General features: G+C 35.9%; 1 protein-coding gene across 1 annotated transcript in view; it reads right to left on the bottom strand.

Annotated features, from left to right (window-relative positions):
* Window positions 1–1,602: 1,602 nt before the first annotated feature.
* Window positions 1,603–19,679, bottom strand: part of YME1L1 (YME1 like 1 ATPase) — a 51,661-nt gene continuing 33,584 nt past the window's right edge. The window contains exons 9-19 of the mRNA XM_021687123.2: window positions 16,332–16,422; window positions 12,587–12,739; window positions 11,886–12,018; window positions 10,699–10,761; window positions 9,586–9,698; window positions 7,981–8,136; window positions 7,084–7,235; window positions 6,304–6,430; window positions 6,137–6,210; window positions 5,208–5,294; window positions 1,603–2,743 (exon numbers count right to left, since the gene is read on the bottom strand). Coding sequence (XP_021542798.1) covers window positions 2,600–2,743; window positions 5,208–5,294; window positions 6,137–6,210; window positions 6,304–6,430; window positions 7,084–7,235; window positions 7,981–8,136; window positions 9,586–9,698; window positions 10,699–10,761; window positions 11,886–12,018; window positions 12,587–12,739; window positions 16,332–16,422 — 1,293 coding nt within the window. The 3' untranslated portion in view covers window positions 1,603–2,599. The remainder of the gene's footprint in view (window positions 2,744–5,207; window positions 5,295–6,136; window positions 6,211–6,303; window positions 6,431–7,083; window positions 7,236–7,980; window positions 8,137–9,585; window positions 9,699–10,698; window positions 10,762–11,885; window positions 12,019–12,586; window positions 12,740–16,331; window positions 16,423–19,679) is intronic.

A 19,679-nucleotide genomic window follows, 5' to 3' on the forward strand; every position in this document is an offset into this window, starting at 1 on the left:
ACAACCTATCACAAAAGGAGACCAAAATTATGACTAACAGCTGACTTCTTACAAAAAATAATGGAAGCCAAGAGCCTATGGGATAATATAATCAAAATGGGGGCACCTGGGTGGCTCAGTCGTTGGGCGTCTGCCTTCGGCTCAGGTCATGATCCCAGGGTCCTGGGATCGAGTCCCGCATCAGGCTCCCTGCTCCGTGGGAAGCCTGCTTCTCCCTTTCCCACTCCCCCTGCTTGTGTCCCCTCTCTTGCTGTGTCTCTCTCTGTCAAAAAAATAAAATCTGGAAAAAAAACAAACAATCAAAATGATTAAAGAAAAAAAAAGTCAACCATGTATTCTATATCGAGCAAAACGATTCTTAAAAAAAAAAAAAAGGCAATGGGCGCCTGGGTGGCTCAGTTGGTTAAGCGACTGCCTCCGGCTCAGGTCATGATCCTGGAGTCCCAGGATCGAGTCCCGCATCGGGCTCCCTGCTCAGCGGGGAGTCTGCTTCTCCCTCTGACCCTCCTCCCTCTCGTGCTCTCTGTCTCTCATTCTCTCTCTCGCAAATAAATAAAATCTTAAAAAAAAAAAAAAGGCAAAATAAAAGACATTCCCAGAGAAAGACTGAGGAAATAAGATTATATAAAGCACTAGTTATGTCACTGTATTGTTGAGTTGCTGTAACATGCACAGATCTAACATATGACTCTAACAGCACAGAGAAGAAAATGAGATATATTGTAACAAAGTTCCTACATTTGACCAGAATTAAAGTAGACTGATAAGATGCACAAGGTCATACCTCGATTAACCACTAAGATGTAATTCAAAAAAGGAGGAACAGAAGGATGTTTTTAGATATGGAAAAAGAAAAAAGGAAACAAAAAGCAAAATGAGAGGTGTAGAAACAAGTATATCAATACTAAATTTGAATTAACTAAACACTCCACCCAACAGAGATTGCTGGACTGGATAAAAAAAGCAAGATCGATAAAGGACTTGTATTCAGAATATATGATCTCTTACAACACATAATAAGACAAATAACCCAAAAGTGACAGGGAGAGTGGTCTGAATGGACATTTCTCCAAAGAAAATATAAAAATGGCCAATAAAACAGGAGAGGATATCACTAGTGTAGATAAATGTATGTTAATCCATGAGATATTATTTCATTCACACTAGAATGACTTTATCAAAAAGACAGACTATAAGAATATACTATAGAAGATGTAGAGAATGATGCAGTTCATCAGGTTCTTTAAAAGGTAAACAGAAAATTACTACATGACCCAGCAATTTCAATCATAGAAGTCTATCCAAGAAAAATAAAAACATGCATCTGCACAAAGACATGTATACATCCAGGGAGAAGGAAGGAAGGAGAGAGGGAGAGGGAAGGAGAAGAGAAAAGGGAAAGGGAGGTGGGCAATTAAAAAATGGGATGATGAATGTGGACCAAGGGTATATGGGAGTTCCTTGTATTATTCCAGTAACATTTCTGTAAGTTTGAAATTAGATCAAAATTTAAAATTATAAAAAAAAAAGAGGCGAGGATATTGTATAGCAAACTCCCTCTATTAACTTCTTCAATGAAGACCATATACAGCTTAAAAGTTATTAGAAAACTGTAGGTAATTTTAATAAAATCACTTCAAGAATATAATTTGGTTGTAAAACCAATACAATGAGCTCTAAAATAATTTTTCTATTGAGTTAAATAAAGTCATCTGTAAATCCTGTAACAACATGTTCATATTCACAAAATCCAAATGAAAAGCAAACACAACTTTCCATTTCTAACATAGGGTAATTCAAAGTTCACTTTGAAGGGACTGAGATTTTGGGTTAATTTTTCTTTTAATACCAAGCATAATTATAGTTATTTAGATTTTGAAGTGACTCACTTTTTATTTAACAAAACACTTGCAGCTCTGAAATAAATTTCATTAGTAAGAATGATAATGATGTTTAAAGAAAAAAGACCATGAAAATGCAAGCTGCATTTCCAAAAGGTTATAATCATTTAAATTCTGATTATATCTGTACATTTACAATTCTCTACTCTTAGGCAAAAACAAAAAGAACTATTTTATATATGGACACTCTGGAGCATAATTAAGTGCATCTTAATGAAGTTTCCACTGACCTATATAGAAATATGGTTCACCGATAGCCAAACGGCAGCATATCTTTAACAAAGATAAAAAGTCTATCTAAAAACAAAGACAATCCTTCAACAATTTTACTTTGCCAAGTAAAAATACTTCCAAAGAGCTAAAGGCACAATTTTTACTCACGTCTAGTAGAGGAACCAACCATAAAATCACTACTTATTTTCAAATGAATAACTTACTGACATTTCTCAAACAAGCTGTTTCCAATCCTAATAGTTCTTTATTTTCTTTAACATATTTGTTATGAGTTGATAATTTGCAATAGGTGTCATTATGAGAATAACCAAAATTAGATTAAACATGACAAAAGAGAGACAAAGTGTTTCACACCCTTGAGTGACACCAAGGCAAGAATGGGAGAAAAGCATTGCAAAAGACTACTGAAATGCTACTTATATATTCTTGCAGTAAAACCAGCAATGCATCCATTTTAAGAGTTATCATCTCACTTCCAATTTCTTTCCCTCAAGAACAATTTGAATCTCTTTGGCATCCAAAGTCTCATAGGTTAGTAAAGCTTCTGCTAGATTTTTATGCTCTTTTGCATGAGTCTTCAAGATATGTTTCGCTCGTTCGTATGAGTCCTGAAATGAAAAAAGCAGGTATTTAAGAGGCAGAAAACTTAGGAGAAGCAAAAACCATAAATAAGAAAAAAAAATGTATATGCCTTAAAAAATATGAAATATATTCATTTCTACTTATAAAAGATAAAAGCACTGGGCTCCATGCTGGGCGTGGAGCCTACTTGATAGATAGATAGATAGATAGATAGATAGATAGATAGATAGATAGATAGATAGATAGATAGAGATAGGGCAAGCTTGGTTCTCAAAGAGAAGTTTCGTATTTGCAAATGTTCTATTTTTAACCTCAAAATCTATCACATTGATAAATGAGGATTACTTAGGGAACTACTTAAAGATATAAAAGTATGTATTATACTTATCTGCATTTTAAATAAGGTCTATGAACAAAGAAATCTATTTCTCTATTCAATATACATGTTAAAAAGGAAAGGGAGGTTTGCTCCTTTTGCCTTGTGAGATTTCAGCAGAAAAGATCTACTTTTCTATTGTGTTATTTGGTAACAACTGTCAGCCTGTGACAACTATACCACTGTAAAATGAGTTTACCAACATCAAGAAGCATAAGTCATATAAACATAACACAATTATTAAAAATAAACATCACTAGACATTCTGAACAAAACCGTTACGGTCAAGTGAAATCATCAAATTAAAGAAAACATATAAAGTATTATAAATATGTCATGGAATATTGAAACTAATACCCAAGGATGAATTAGTACTAACTTTAAAAACTTCATTGGAATGAAATCCTTACATTGTAACATGAAAGACTACGATAAGGTTTTCATATTTTTAAGTTTCATAAACATTTGAACCTAAAATGTATACTAGCTAGTCATCATTTCCCTTAATAACAATGTAAGCGTGCCATCTAGTGGAAAGAGTACCTACAGCCTTCCCAATCTTAACATTTCAGAAAAGTACTAGAGCAAAGAAAGAGTATTTCCAATGCCCTAAGAATACTACAGTATAGATTTACTCAACATAAATAGTAAAGGAAAGAGAATGAAGATTCAGGGAAGGCAGAGAGAATTCCTCTTCTGAAACACCTTCTAAACCTTTCCATTATATAAACTTTTCATATACTTAATGACTTTAAACCATTTTCTACCTCCTTAAGTTAATCAAAACCTCGCCCTCCTGGGGGAGACTCCTGAGCCCTTAAGTGGCAGCTACTGATTCTTATCCCAGACATTTCAGGGTAAAGAGGTGAACTCTGTTCCCCTCACCGCTGACAGACCATTACTATGCTACCCTCTTCCATAAAGCACGATTCCTTTGAAGTTTACACCATCTGACTGTAGCCCTATTCAACATCCTTGATTTTGCAATCTACTACCCTAATTACAGTTCTCATTCACTAGACTTTCTGGAATTTAGCTCTGTCTTTTCCATTCCAAGACCTGCCTTCATGCACATCCAAATGGAATGCACATATCGAACCTCTGCACTAAGCACCAGGTCCACGTAGCTCCCTCAACTTGAAATCTTCACTAAGACACCTCAAATTCAGGAGCACCTGGGTGGCTCAGTTGGTTAAGCGTCTGCCTTCAGCTCAGGTCATGATCCCAGAGTCCAGAGATCAAACCCCACGTCAGAATCCCTGCTCAGCAGGCAGTCTGCTTCTCCTTCTGCCCCTCACCCACCCCACTCATGCTCGCTCTCTCGTTCTCGCTCTCAAATAAACAAATAAAATTAAAAAAAAAAGACACCTCAAATTCAATACGTATAAAATTCAGCTCATAATCTACATACTTCCCCACCTTAGGCCATCATCAATGTTTTCTCAGTAAATGGCACACACAACTATACAGCTGCATGAGGCAGAAACAGCTTTGTATTTAATTTAGCTGCTCTCTCACGCAAACATCAAAAAGGCATTTTGATTCCACTAGATCAGTATCTCTTGAACGCATTTTCTCAATTTCTACACTCACTGCCCTAATCCAAGCATCTGCTGTACCATGAGGAGACTCCACAGTAACTACCAACTGATCTCACTGAGTCTATGCTCACATATTCTGTACTGCACACTGCAATCAAAAAGACTTTTGTTTTCAAAGAACTTTGTGCTTCATTCTCAGCACATGCATGCCGCTAGGCACAAAGCAAATAATATTTGTTGAATAAAATATATGTCAGAGTGAAAAACCAATAAAGACTCAAATAATCAATATCCCCTATTCTAACAACTCTATGGTTTTACAGCTTAAGTAGAATATTTATAATTACTGATATTAACTGTTCCTAGCCTATAGCCAGAATAAAATATTCAGTCTATGACCAGAGGTTCCCAAACAACATATTGAAATCATGGTTTCAATGGTGCACTTACTCTCTTTATTATACATAGTGACATTTCTAAACAGGGGATAACCATTATCTTCTGGTAGTACCTAACTATTGAGGCACATTATGACCAGACAAATAAATAAGCATATAAAAATATGATCATTACCCTTAGAAGGATTCTAATTTCTTGTTCAATAGCAGATTGAGTTTCTGGACTCAGTTTCCCAGTATCACTGTAGGTCATAACTCCAAGCTAAAACAAACGAAAAGAAATTGAACAGAAAAACCCTAAACCACTAATAAATGTAACAGAGGAAGTACTATCCTATACTTAAGGAAACATCATGGGGACAAGGAAGAAATTCAATATAAAAACACCCTTGAGGGCAAAGAAATTTCATCATTCTTCTGAAAGTATAAGACTAAAATTAAAAATATAAGAGAAAAAATTTAAAATAATAAGTATGGCTCTGAGTACCTTCTTCGAAAACCTTTGCAGCTATTCCAAATCCAGAAATCCACAATGTAATGTATTAGAAATGATTCATGAAGCCACAGTGATAATGTAGGAGAGTGAAATATGTGGAAAGGGTAAAGTAAGCAAGCTCAGCAAATAGGTGTTTTATGTCATAAGAACAGAAAATAGAATATCTTATCATTTGCTTAACTCATAAGATACTGTTATTGTCCAAGCAGCTAGAATGGAAAGTGAATACTTTATGTTATTACTCAAAAAACAAAAACAGTTTAGTTTAGAATAAGCTGTGACAAATCTACTTGAAATGAGACAGGCGGGGGGGAAGTAAATGTTACCAATTTATAATGAGAACCCTCTCTCATAGGGCGCCTGGGTAGCTCAGTTGTTTAAGCAACTGCCTTCGGCTCAGGTCATGGTCCCAGAGTCCCAGGACTGAAGTCCTGCATCGGGTTCCCTGCTCCCTCTGACCCTCCCCCGTCTCGTGCTTTCTCTCTCTCTCGCTCGCTCTCTCTCAAATAAAATCTTTAAAAAAAAAAAAAAAAAGAACCCTCTCTCATAAACAGACACTTGGCAAATCATCATTTGATACATGAGGAAGGGTTAAAATTAGCTATTACCTTTTCACTCATTCCAAATTTGGTAACCATCCGCTTTGCTATTTTAGTTGCATTATCAAAATCACTGGAAGCACCTAAAATTTAAAAATATACATAGAACTCAATTTTTTAAAGTATTTTTAAATCAGCAAGCACAATGTGAACTAAAGCCATTCTTTACAGCCAACCTGTTGTGATATGGTCAGTTCCAAATATAAGCTCCTCAGCTACTCTTCCTCCCATACTAACGTCCATCTGTGCAAGCAACTGAGCTCTAGTTTCATTCCATCTGTCATTCTCAGGCAAAAGGGACACCTAGACAATTGAAAACAAAGAAAAACTTCAGACACAGTTTGAAATACCTATATTAATAATCAGAATTATCATTTGGCTCTTGCTATAGTACTTAATATCATGATGCTGACAGCTCAAAAAAATTTAGTAGAGATGGTCTCAGGCGACTAATGACAAAACTGGCAATATACAAAATAAGAAAAATTCTTTATAAAGCAAAAGTTCATTTTATATGTAATACGTATATGATGCTGCAAGAGGATGGACTATACCCAGGTGCACAAAAATGCTTAAAATGTCTATCATTAGAAAGGTATGAAAATGAAACTTGTACTCAATAAGAAAAATCTTAGAAAAATTATGGAACCACTGACATAGTTTCTTTGTGGAGGGAAAAGAGCAATTACATATTTAAGAATGATACTTTGTTGTCATTCCAGATTTAAATTTCAAAATGTAAATATATAATATTTGAAATATTAGTATTCTTTATTAGCAGATGTTTCACCAGTATCTCTGATTTCACAATGGTTCAGAATGTTAAAGAAGAAAGTTCTCAGCAAACTTAGGAATTAGTTGAATTTTCTTTTTAATTATTTTCATCAATAATTTCCTACATAAGTTTTTGGAGAGTGTTACTTGAAAGAAAAGAAAAAAAACTACAAGATACTTACATGTCCAAGTGTTGGCCCTCGTGGCATGATTGTAGCTTTGTTGATAGGCATTGCATCTTTAGTATAATATGCAATAATAGCATGACCAGATTCATGATATGCTGTGATGGTTTTGTTTTTGTTATCAATTTCCACACTTCTACGTTCAGGCCCTAAGGATAAAAATTTAACTGAATAAAATTATTCTGTTAGGAAAGTATATTTAGATGAATGAAACCCACTTGCCTTTAAGTAATTCTTAGAGTGACATGACTTAATATCATTAAATATTTTAAACCACAATAACTTGACAAATGACAACCAAAATTGTAAGAGCTGTCATCTTACTCCTTACTATCAACAAGGAAAAAGTTTAATTCTATTTCCAGAAAATAAATTTAAAGAAGAAATGTTGGGCGCCTGGATGGTTCAGTTGGTTAAGCGACTGCCTTCGGCTCAGGTCATGATCCTGGAGTCCCTGGATTGAGTCCGGCATCGGGCTCCCTGCTCGGCAGGGAGTCTGCTTCTCCTTCTGACCCTCCCCCCTCTCATGTGCTCTCTCTCATTCTCTCTCAAATAAATAAATAAAATCTTAAAAAAAAAAAAAAGAAAGAAATGTCATAACTAACCTGTTCTGAAGCCAATTCAAGATTTAAAATCAAATACTGAAAATTAGTAAAATTATTCTTTTATCAGCAATATCAGACAAGAGCATGGGCACCCCTGCCCCCAAAGAGTATAATCATATAAACTATATTTGTTCTGTAAGAGGCCCAACTGTGTGGCTATTTTTGAGTATGTATTTTCTTACTCCTGTACCTTTCTTTTTCATAACCTTTTCCTCAAAAAGAATTTATTCTTTAACATAATGAACAGTGTTAAGACAGGGAAAAAGAAAAAAGGGGAGAGAAAACCTACCCATTAGAATTTTATCTTTGGAAAACTCTAGTTCCTTCATGGTAACCATTTCTTTTCCATCAACAGCTGCCTTTAATGCAGCCTGGTTCACAAGATTCTCCAACTCTGCTCCAGAAAAGCCAACAGTACCTCGAGCTATAATTTCTGGATCAACAGCTACACAGACAAACACAGTATTAAAATTCCAGAACAACTCTTCAGAAACAACTCGCATTCCAAAAGAAAAAAGAAAACAGCTATCCTGAACTAGAACTTAAAATATTTATTTCACTGTAACTACAAAATAAACTTATTTTTCTAAAGGAAAAAGCCAAAATTGCCATTAAATATATCATTAAAACTACCAGTGGGACAAATCACAGAAGTTCTTAAAGAACTTTGTGGAAAAAAAAAAAAAAAGAAATTCAGAGTTGCCAGACTTGATTTATAAACCTTCAAATTATAACCTAAATTGTTACTAGCCTAAGCACAAACTGAAAATGTATACTCAGACAACAGTTTATTGGGGCACCTGGGTGGCTCAGTTGTTAAGCGTCTGCCTTTGGCTCAGGTCATGATCCCAGGGTCCTGGGATCGAGCCCCGCATCGGACTCCCTGCTCAGCGGGGGGCCTGCTTCTCCCTCTCCCACTCCCCCTGCTTGTGTTCCTGCTCTTGCTGTCTCTCTCTGTCAAATAAATAAATAAAATCTTAAAAAAAAAAAAAAAAGACATTTTGTTTTCTGAATTTCATCTTGAAATACTTTATACATAAGTATTCAGTATTTTATGTACATTTATAAAAGCTCCCATTATAAGAAACGTATCTGGTTTTACAAATTGATTCACCTATCTTTGAAAATACTGCAGCTTAATATTAATAGCTGCATTTATTACTTAAGTGGGTCCATAATATTTTCATGTGTTTTGTTTTACAGTTTGCTTCTTTTGGGCCCAAAGTGATTATATGTGTTTTTCCTACTATTACATTCATCTTAAAAACAGTTATATATATATTTATCTTCAAGTATTATTTATCTAAATAATCTAAAGAAAACAGTCTTTTTTTTTTTAAGATTTTATTTATTTATTTGAGAGAGTGAGTGAGAAAGAGAACATGAACAGGGGCAGAGGGAAATGGAGAATCAGACTCCCCTGCTGAGCAGAAAATCCTATTCAGGGCTCAATCCCAGGACCCTGGGATTACGACCTGAGCCAAAGGCAGCTGCTTAACAGACTGAGCCACCCAGGTGCCCCAAGAAATAAACTTTTTAAAAAGGACATATAAGGGGCGCCTGGGTGGCTCAGTTGTTAAGCGTCTGCCTTCGGCTCAGGTAATGATCCCAAGGTCCTGGGATCGAGCCCCGCATCGGGCTCCCTGCTCTGTGGGAAGCCTGCTTCTCCTTCTCCCACTCCCCCTGCTTGTGTTCCCTCTCTCGCTGTGTCTCTCTCTTGTCAAATAAATAAATAAAATCTTTAAAAAAAGGACATATAAATGGAGAGAGAAAAAAAGGATATATAAAAAACTGGTCTTTTGAGACATTTGTCAAGTAACCACAAACAGGGCAGAATGAAATATTACCATTTTATAGAGATAATAATAAAGTTTATTACTGGAATCAGACTTACACTGATCAAACTTTATTTTATTGAGATACCATTTCAAAATTTCTGTTCGACCTTTTACATCTGGTCTTGGAACTGTAACCTGCATATCAAAACGACCAGGACGTATTAAGGCACTAAAGGGAGAAGAAGAAAATATAAATTAATAATCTGAGTACACTGAAGGTCAAATTAAATAGGACTGACACTCTAAAGTCAAGATGGAAGGATAACGGCAACCAGAGGTTAGAATGGAGTTTCGGTTTTTATTTTAATTCCAGGACAGTTAATATACAGTGCTATATTAGTTTCAGGTATACAATATAGTGATTCAACAATTCCACACATCACCCAGTGCTCATCACAACAGGTGCACTCCCTAATCCCCATCATCTATTTCACCCTAGATTGGAGTTTTGAACATAAATATCAGATAACTCCTTGTAAAACATGACTCAAGTAACAGTTTCAATAACCAGAAGGCAGAACAAAGGTTGACAGAGAGAGGTAATACACAACCCTCAAAAACAAAAACACGCAAGCCAGTCACTCAAGGAAAAATAATTCTAGAGCAGTCTATTATGAGAGCTATACTGTGATAGCTTCCTATCACAACTGCTCTAAGTACAGAATGTTAAACTACAGACTTAGGCAAAGATAAAACTATTAGATCAAATTAAAATATGAGTAACTTCTATGATAAAATCAAAAATTTAAAACTATAATAAATTTTATTTTAAAAATGCTCTCCACCACCCCCAAATTCTGTGATATAAAGTTGTCAGAAGATTAATGACTTTACTGAAATTTAAATCACGTATCACAGAATCTCAAGTAGATAATCCAGTGGTTTTTAATATATTCAAAGTTGTGCAATTATCAACAATCTAACTCAAGAATATTTTTATTCCCCGACCCCAAAAGAAACCCCACAGCCACCAACAGTCACTACTCTCCATTCTTCCCACCCTCTGGCAACCACTAATCTACTTTCTGTTGCCACCGATTTGCTTATTCTGGACATTTCATATAAAAAGAATCATATGTGATGTTTTGTGATGAGCTTCTTTCTCTTTTAAAGTTCATCCATGGTTCAGTATGCATCAGTACTTGTCAAAAAAGTCTTTTAATACGTACTTATCTAATGCCTCTGGGAAGTTTGTGGCTCCTATTATGATAACTCCTTCATTGGGTTTAAAACTATTAAAAAAGAAAAAAAGTAACGTTTCACTGAATATTAAGAGTACACATATAGAAATGCTCTACACAAAACTGTTTATCATTAAACTTAGTAACAGCAAAGAAGAGGGACTGATCTTTTTTATACCCAAAGTGATAAGACATCTCTATTATTTTTTAAAAGGAACAAATGTTATTAGGCCAGTACACTTCAATAAAAATGCTAATAATAAGTCACAAAGTCATCTATGATTACATGCCTTCACGGTATTTGTTCTACTTAGGAAGACATGACCTGACAGGAAAGGCTTGGGTAGGGGTGCCTGGGTGGCTCAGTCCTTAAGCGTCTGCCTTCGGCTCAGGTCATGATCTCAGGGTCCTGGGATCGAGCCCCGCATCGGGCTCCCTGCTCAGCGGGAAGCCTGCTTCTCCCTCTCCCACTCCCCCTGCTTGTGTTCCTTCTCTGGCTGTGTCTCTCTCTGTCAAATAAATAAATAAAATCTTAAAAAAAAAAAAAAGAAAAGGCTTGGGTACCTGACTCATTTGTGAAAAATTATTCTCAAGTTTACCAATTCAAATTATTTGCTCCTAGACTTCCTGTTTGGTTCCAAAATGTCTTATATGGTTTTAAGAAGTTTTTCCTTCTTTCAAAGCAATCCCACATCTTGCTCTTTATATTATAAAAACTGATACAAACTTTTAATCTACCACAACACTAATACCTAGTCACAAATTGTGTAAGAACCAGCATACACTCTTTACATCTCCAAATAGACTAGTATTCTCAACTGGAATCATCACTTTCCTGTCATCATACCATTAATGAAAAAAGGTATAGAGATCACCAATTAAGAAGAGTTGATATGTCCATCACCCCATTAGTAATGCAAAGAACACAATACAGAGAATACAGCTTGTCTTGACTTCTTGCACAGGGACTACTCTGTTGCCTACATTTTTTTCTATTTCTTTCTCTTTAAGATTTTATTTTTAAGAAATCTCTATACCCCATGTGGGGCTCAAACACACAACTACGAGATCAAGAGCTGCATGCTCCACTGACTGAGCCAGCCAGATACCCCGCTATTTCTCGAATGTTACCAAATATATCACCATATCCCAAAGACAGAGGAAGATTCAATTACCCATCCATTTCAGCAAGAAGTTGATTTATAGTCTGCCTTGAATATGGGTGCATTGGAGACTCAATTCGCTTCCCACCAACAGAATCTAATTCATCAATAAATATAACACAGGGAGCATTTGCTTTTGCTTCCCCTAGGAAAAGAGAAAAGATTCAAATAAGTTTAATGAAATCAATACTTTTTGAACAAAATCATGTAAGTATTAAAAACCTGTAAGACTGTCAAAAGCCAACAGAAGACATTCATTAAGGAGAAAATACACAAAAGGAGATCTTTCTTTCTTTTAAAACTGATATAAGAACAGTAGCCTCGGGAAAAAAAACTGTACCATAGAAAATGATATATAATAAAAACTGAGTATTCATTTTTCCACTGTACAAACCATATACAATCAGACTGGAGGCTAATTATTCTTTAATTACATGCTATTGAATTGATGAATAAGATAAAAAGGATAACAACAAAAAAAAAAGCCCAGCTTTTCAACAGGCCCCAACCTCATCTCATACTTCTAGCTCTTCTACTTGGGGAAAAAGCACGGTTCTGTTTTAGCTCACACATTAAATTACCTAAAACCCCAAAACCCCACAATGGCTAGGTCAGCTATCAATCATAATCAAGTAGCAAATAAAAGGTAAGAAGCCCTCTTTCCCTTAAATTAACAAAATTTCGTATTATATGAAAGATACATTAAAACATACTAAATAGATTTCTGATACGGCTGGCTCCCACACCCACAAACATTTCATCAAATTCTGATCCAGAAGCATAATAAAAAGGAACATCAGCTTCTCCAGCCACAGCTCGAGCAAGAAGTGTCTTCCCTGTCCCTGGTGGTCCAACTAAAAGTATTCCTAAAAGAAAACATAAATAGAATGGGTCAAATTAAAAAATAAAAATAAACCCTGATGTGAACCTATAAAAGTTATTAATTAATGTATATATAGTTTTGAGGTTGAAGGCACATGACCAATATTTTGAAACAAAACATACGTCTCTAGTAATGATTCACTTCAGGATCTTCAAAACTAATTTTTCTCTACCATTTCTATCTTGAGAGAGTGGAATACAATAAACTTATTTATCACTAAACAAGATAAAACTCACATAAACACAGATTAAGAGATTAAACAACCAAATGTGACACATGAACCCTTGACTTGATGCTCTTCCATAAAAATCATTTAAGAAATTCTAGGGACATCTGATGAAAATTTGAAAAAATACTGGAGTACAATATATTAAGGAAATAGTATTTAGTTTTATTTGGTAGGATAAATTATTCTCTTTAGGATAATGTCCTTAGTCTTAGGTGATACACAGCAAAGTATTTAGATGTATAAAGTAATTAATGTCTACAGCTTTGTAACTATTCCATATGTTTGAAAATCTTCCTAACAGCAGTATGTTTTTCATAAGTGGGAATAACAGAATTCTCTGGTTTCCACAACTTTTCATTTTTCATGTAAAAAAAAAAAACTATTAATGCTATATTTTAACATAAAACTCTTTTTAAAGGAAAGTTGCTGAAAAATACCCTTAAGACTATCCTCTTGTATTGCCATGTTATTGTTACTCTTAGCTGGTTTAAATCATCATATCAATTTCTGTAGGATCTATTTTGGTACCTGAGAATTTTCCCACAATTTTATAAAATATCCCTGGTGATTAGAAAAAGTGTAACTACTTTATGACTTTAAACGTGTTCTTTATGATGTTATAGTATTGACTTTAATAAATGAATCCCAAATTAGCAGAGATTCATGCAAACATTTTTATATACTGCTGAACACTGTCAGTAGAGATAGTGGGCAGCATAAAAACAAACCTTAAATATGAGTCCCCCCTTTAACTCACCAATTCCATTTCTAGAATTGGAATCTAGAATAATAATAAATAAATGAGTAAATATAGAATTTATTCTAAGGAGATAATTAAGCATGTGGGCAAAGCCCTGAGATATTAAGATGATTATCACAGTGCTGAAAACTGTTTTAGTTGATACACAGTTACATTAATTTCAGATGTACAACATAGTGATTTGACAAGTTTATACATTATGCTGTGCTCACCACAAGTGTAGCTACCATCTGTCACCATACAATACTATTACAGTATCACTGACTATATTTCCTATGCCTTTTATTCCTCTGACTTACCCATTCAACTGGAAGCACGTTTCTCCCTTTCCCCTTCACACATTTTGCCCAGCCCTCACATTGCTAATTTTAAGAGCAAAACATTGGAAACCATAAAAATTTAATATAAGTGGTTAAAGTATAGTACAATCATACAGTACAAGGACACCACAAAATCATTACAATCTTGTACCCAGTTCCAGCATATGGTTTTCCCTCACACCAACAAACAGTTCTCCAACACCAGATGGGCATCTTAATATTCAACTCAATTCTGATGCTACCTACCTGGAGATAGCATCAAATATTGTAAGTTAAGGACTTGGTCCCGAAAGACTGCCTCTATCCCCAACCCTCACCATGTCATCTGCAAGACCAGGTTGTTACCTGTGCTTCTGACTGACAGATCATAGACAGGAGGTTCCAGTGACCCCTTCCTTGGATTTGATTAATTTGCTAGAATAGCTCAAAGAACTCAGAGAAACATTCTACTTACTTGATTACTGGTTTATTATAGAAGGATACAATTCAGGAACAGTCAGTCAGATGGAAGAGATGCATAGGGCAAGGAAAGGGAAAAGGATTGCTGAGCTGCTATGCCCTCTCTAGATATGCCACTCTTTCCACATCTCCACATGTTCACCAACCTAGAAGCTCTCTGAATCCTATCCTTTTGGGTTTTAATGGAGGCCTCATTACATAGGCATGACTGACTCAGCCTCCAGCCACTCTCCCCTCCTAGTCAGGAGGGTAAGACTGAAAGTTCCAGCCCTCTAATCACTTGGCTGATTCTCCTGGCAACCAGCTCCTAACCTTAGGTGTGTTCTAAAAGTCGCCTCATCAACACAACAGAAGACAAATCTATTGCTGTCATCACCATGAAACTACAAGAATGGGACTAACACTAAATATATATTTCTTATTATAAATCACAATAGTCATTAAAAATCATATTAACTGTGAGAAAACATGAGACAAAGACAAACTGAGGAACATTCCACAAATTAGTGTGTATTCTGCACAATTTTTAAGGTCATGAAAGATCCACACACACTCCCATGAGAAAAGGCTGAGGAGGGGAGCCTGGGTGGCTCAGTCAAACATCTGACTTCGGCTCAGATCACGATAAGGTCGTTAAGATTGAGCCCCACGTGGGGCTCCACACTCAGTGTCTGCTTTAGATTCTCTCTCCTCCTGCCCTCCCCCAGACCAACTCCTGTGCTTGCATGTGTGCTCACTCTCTCACATAAATAAATAGACAGATAGATAGCTAGCTAGACAGACAGACAGACAGGCAGGCTGAGGAATTTTTTCAGGTTAAAAGAAAAATCTAAGGGTGCCTGGGTGGCTCAGTAGGTTAGGCAGCCAACCCTTGATTCTGGCTCAGGTCATGCTCTCAGGCTCCTGGGATTGAGCCCCATGGCTGCTCTGCACTCAGGAGGGAGTCTGCTTGAGGATTCTCCCTCTCCCTCTGCTCCTCCCCCCACCTGCTCTACCTCTCTCTTTCTCTAAAAGAAATTGATTTAAAAAAAAAGATTAAAGAAAAATCTAAATGTGTAAACCTGGACTGAGTCTAAACCTGGGGTTGGGGGTGGGGGATGGGAGGACCCCACTACAAAAGATATTATTAAGAGAAATGCAGAAATTTGAATATAACTGAATTTCATCATAGTTCTGAAACCATGTTAAATTTCCTCATTTTAATAACTACGTTGGAGTTACATAATAGAATTTCTTATTTATAGGAAATACATAATGAGGTATTTGGGGTTAAAGGAGCATGATATCTACAATTTACTCTTAAACAGTTTAAAAATACATTTATGTAGCGGCGCCTGGGTGGCTCAGTCGTTAGGCATCTGCCTTCAGCTCAGGTCATGATCCCAGGGTCCTGGGATCGAGCCCCGCATCGGGCTCCCTGCTCCGCGGGAAGCCTGCTTCTCCCTCTCCCACTCCCCTGCTTGTGTTCTCTCTCTCGCTGTGTCTCTCTCTGTCAAATAAATAAAATCTTAAAAAAAAAATACATTTATGTAAAGAAAGTGAGCAAATGGGACAAAGTGCTAAAAAACTATTGAGTTTTGTTAAGAGTACAGAGAGTTCTCTGTACTATTCTCACAAGTGAAATTGTTAACAAAACTCAAAATCCCCTTCCCCTCAAAAAAGGTTATACAATGTTCAGAATGAAGACTTATTTGTAAAATAGCAATTAAGAACTAAACTTTAAGCTTTTAAATCGGTAAAGATTAAATTAGTAATGGATTACAGTATTTTTTTGACATCAAGTCATGGTAAAGGGAAGATATCTTACCTTTTGGAAGTTTACCTCCAAGCACGGTAAATTTTTGTGGATTTTTCAGGAATTCAACAACCTCCTGTAATTCTTGTTTAGCTTCCTCCACCTAAAGTGATATAATTTATCAAACAATTTTAAGTAATGATTAGATTATCAAGGCCTCCTCTTTGAAAATAGTAAATTTAACTGGAAATTAACTTGAAGGCTCCCTTATAAATGCACACACAAAAGGGATTTCACCCGACTCTTTTTGCCAATTATGCGGTCTCCTTACATATCTCAACAAAAAACATTAACTTCTTACATTTTTTTTTTTTTAAGATTTTATTTATGGGCGCCTGGGTGGCTCAGTTGGTTAAGCGACTGCCTTCGGCTCAGGTCATGATCCTGGAGTCCCTGGATCGAGTCCCGCATCGGGCTCCCTGCTCGGCAGGGAGCCTGCTTCTGCCTCTGACCCTCCCCCCTCTCATGTGCTCTCTCTCTCTCTCATTCTCTCTGTCTCAAATAAATAAATAAAATCTTTAAAAAAAAAAAAAAGATTTTATTTATTTATTTGACAGAAAGAGACACAGCGAGAGAGGGAACACAAGCAGGGGGGAGTGGGAGAGGGAGAAGCAGGCTTCCCGCCGAGCAGGGAGCCCGATGCGGGGCTCGATCCCAGGACCCTGAGATCATGACCTGAGCCGAAGGCAGACGCTTAATGACTGAGCCACCCAGGTGCCCCAACTTCTTACATTTTCAAGTAGTGCTTCCCCCAGTTAACAAGGACTTACATTCACAACTCTAGTTGAATGTGTCAGCGGCATTTGGTATAAACAGAAAGACTCACCTACCAAGTTTCAAATCCAGAACTTTTGACCTGGTTTATAAGCTTCAAAGGCAAATTATATGAGCTTAATACGTATCAATGAAAAGGGAGTCTGTGTTTAAGTTATAACATTAATTTATGATTAATTATTAGATTATTTTCATTATAAGGAATTACCACTAGATTATAAATGACTTAGTTCCTTACAAATGCCAAAGGGTGGAGACTAAAATTAAGCCAAAGTGCACTGATACTGCTTTGTAAATGGTTCTGGCAAAAAATGTTCAAAAGATTTAATCCCCCAAATACAAAAACCATGTAGAATTAAGGTCTCTCGCAAGAATAAAGCCCAATCTGGTCAAGAAAGATGGCATGTAGAGTATTAGCTCAACTTTAAAAACTCTGATATAAGATTAAGAAAGCTGCCTATCCGAGGTGCCTGGGCGGCTCAGTTGGTTAAGCGTCTGCTTTCGGCTCAGGTCATAATCTCAGGGTCCCTGGATATCAGGCCCTCCACTCAGTGGCAGATCTGCTTCTCCCTCTCCCTCTATGATCTCTCTCTCTCAAATAAATAAAAATCTTAAAAAAAAAAAAAAAAAGCTGCCTATCAGAAATTAGTTAGCATACAATCAGAAGTAACAAATACAAGTACCTAGAGCCAGAATGATATCAAAGATGAGTGCAGAAGACCAGATATAAAATAACAGTGGTGGCAGTATGCTGAACTGGAAAGCAAAGACCCTTAGAGAGGACAAACCACCCTGACTTGGCTCTACCACAGAATATAGACCTAGTGTTCTAGACTTCAATTTTTCAAGAAAAAAACAGACATTAAAAATGTTAGCTATCAATTTAAATTAAAAGGACATTTATGTGTGTACTTTCATGTATTTATTTTGAATTACACTGGCCTAATAATACATTTGTAGCCAATTTGCCACCCTACATTAGACAACTTTAAATAGTTCTCAGTGGGAAAAAAAGAACTCAAGTACATTGGTCAGGGTTAAAAAGAAACTACCTGACAAGAAGTGTACTAAAACATGAAACATCTCTGGGCTGAAGGGCATTATTAAAATCTAGAATTAAACTCATGACTCTCTTAGATTCCTAGATAATTTTCTAGGACGATTTCTAGGAAGTATACAATCATTAAAGAGTAAACAGTTTTTTAAATTAGGCTTAGAATAGTCTTTGAAAGTTATTGATTACATTATTAAAACTTAATAAAATGTTTGTAAAGTTAACAGTTGTAAGTAAAGCTCTGTCCACTCCTAAGGAGAAATGCGTACATATGTTCACCAAGAAACGTAAAAAAAATTCACAATAGCACTCTTTAGGCCAAAACTAGAAACAATACAATTTCTACCTAATGTGGAATATACAATATTGTGATATTCATAGAATACTATGCAATGGGAATGAATGAAGTACAACTTTATGTAAAAACATGGATGGATCTCACAAATATCATGTTGAGTGAAAGAAGCCATATACACTATGTAAAATTCAAAAGCAGGCCAAATTAATGTATGTTATGAGACAGAACAACGATTATGCTTGCAGTGGGAAAAAGGGACACTAGGAAGTTTCTGGTAATATTTTATTTCCTGAGCTGGGTGCCAATAATATACTGAGTTCACTGTGTGAAAATTTATTAAGGTATAGATTTGTGATTTGTGCAGTTTTGTGTGAATGCTAAGCTTCAATAAAATTTATGTTTATAAAGAGATTTGGGGGGCACCTGGGTGGCTCCTGGGATCGAACCCCACACTGGGCTCCCTGCTCAGCGGGATTCAGCTTCTCCCTCTCCCTCTGCCCCTCCCCGACTCGTGCTTGCTCTCTCTCTCAAATAAATAAAAATCTTTAAAAATATATATGTGTATACATATAAAAGAGATTTGGCTCTTTATCTATTAAAATAAGCTTTTTAAACATTCAAAGATACCCATATACTAAAAGAAGGCCAAAGTACATTTGGTCAAGGTAACAAATAACTTTAAATTGAAGGAAAAGGAAAACAAATTAGCTGTCACCTACTAATCAAACTACATTTTCTCTGCCCAAACTCTGTGTCAGGAAAATTACCAATTGAGGTATATAAAATCTATACAGGAAAATAGAGTTTAGGGAACAAGGCAATGAATAAAGTTATAAAAGCCCTTATTAGTATTTTTATGGCAGCTATATATAAAATTATTCCTACATAACCAGAAATTCTAGGCAAGGAAATGACATTCCTATACTAGCTCTTTAAGATTTGGTAAAACTGATCACAGGTACCACCTACTGGCATACCTATTTTAGTAAATGTTATAAATTACTTTGGTGTACATAAATTTAGATTTTATAGCAATGAGAGCAATATAAAATTATAAGAGTAATTATATTTGTTTAGATTAGCACAGGAAACTGTGACAATCTAAAAACTTTGTGATGTCCCCATTTCTAGTATTATCAGCATGTCTTCTTTAGCTTCGTAATCAGAATTGGACTCATTCCAAAAGAAGTGTAGTATATTGAGTAACTGAAGTATATACATTGCAGGGAGAAAG

The sequence above is a fragment of the Neomonachus schauinslandi genome, chromosome 5 (genome assembly GCF_002201575.2).
Source record: "Neomonachus schauinslandi chromosome 5, ASM220157v2, whole genome shotgun sequence".
NCBI classification, from domain to species: domain Eukaryota; kingdom Metazoa; phylum Chordata; class Mammalia; order Carnivora; family Phocidae; genus Neomonachus; species Neomonachus schauinslandi.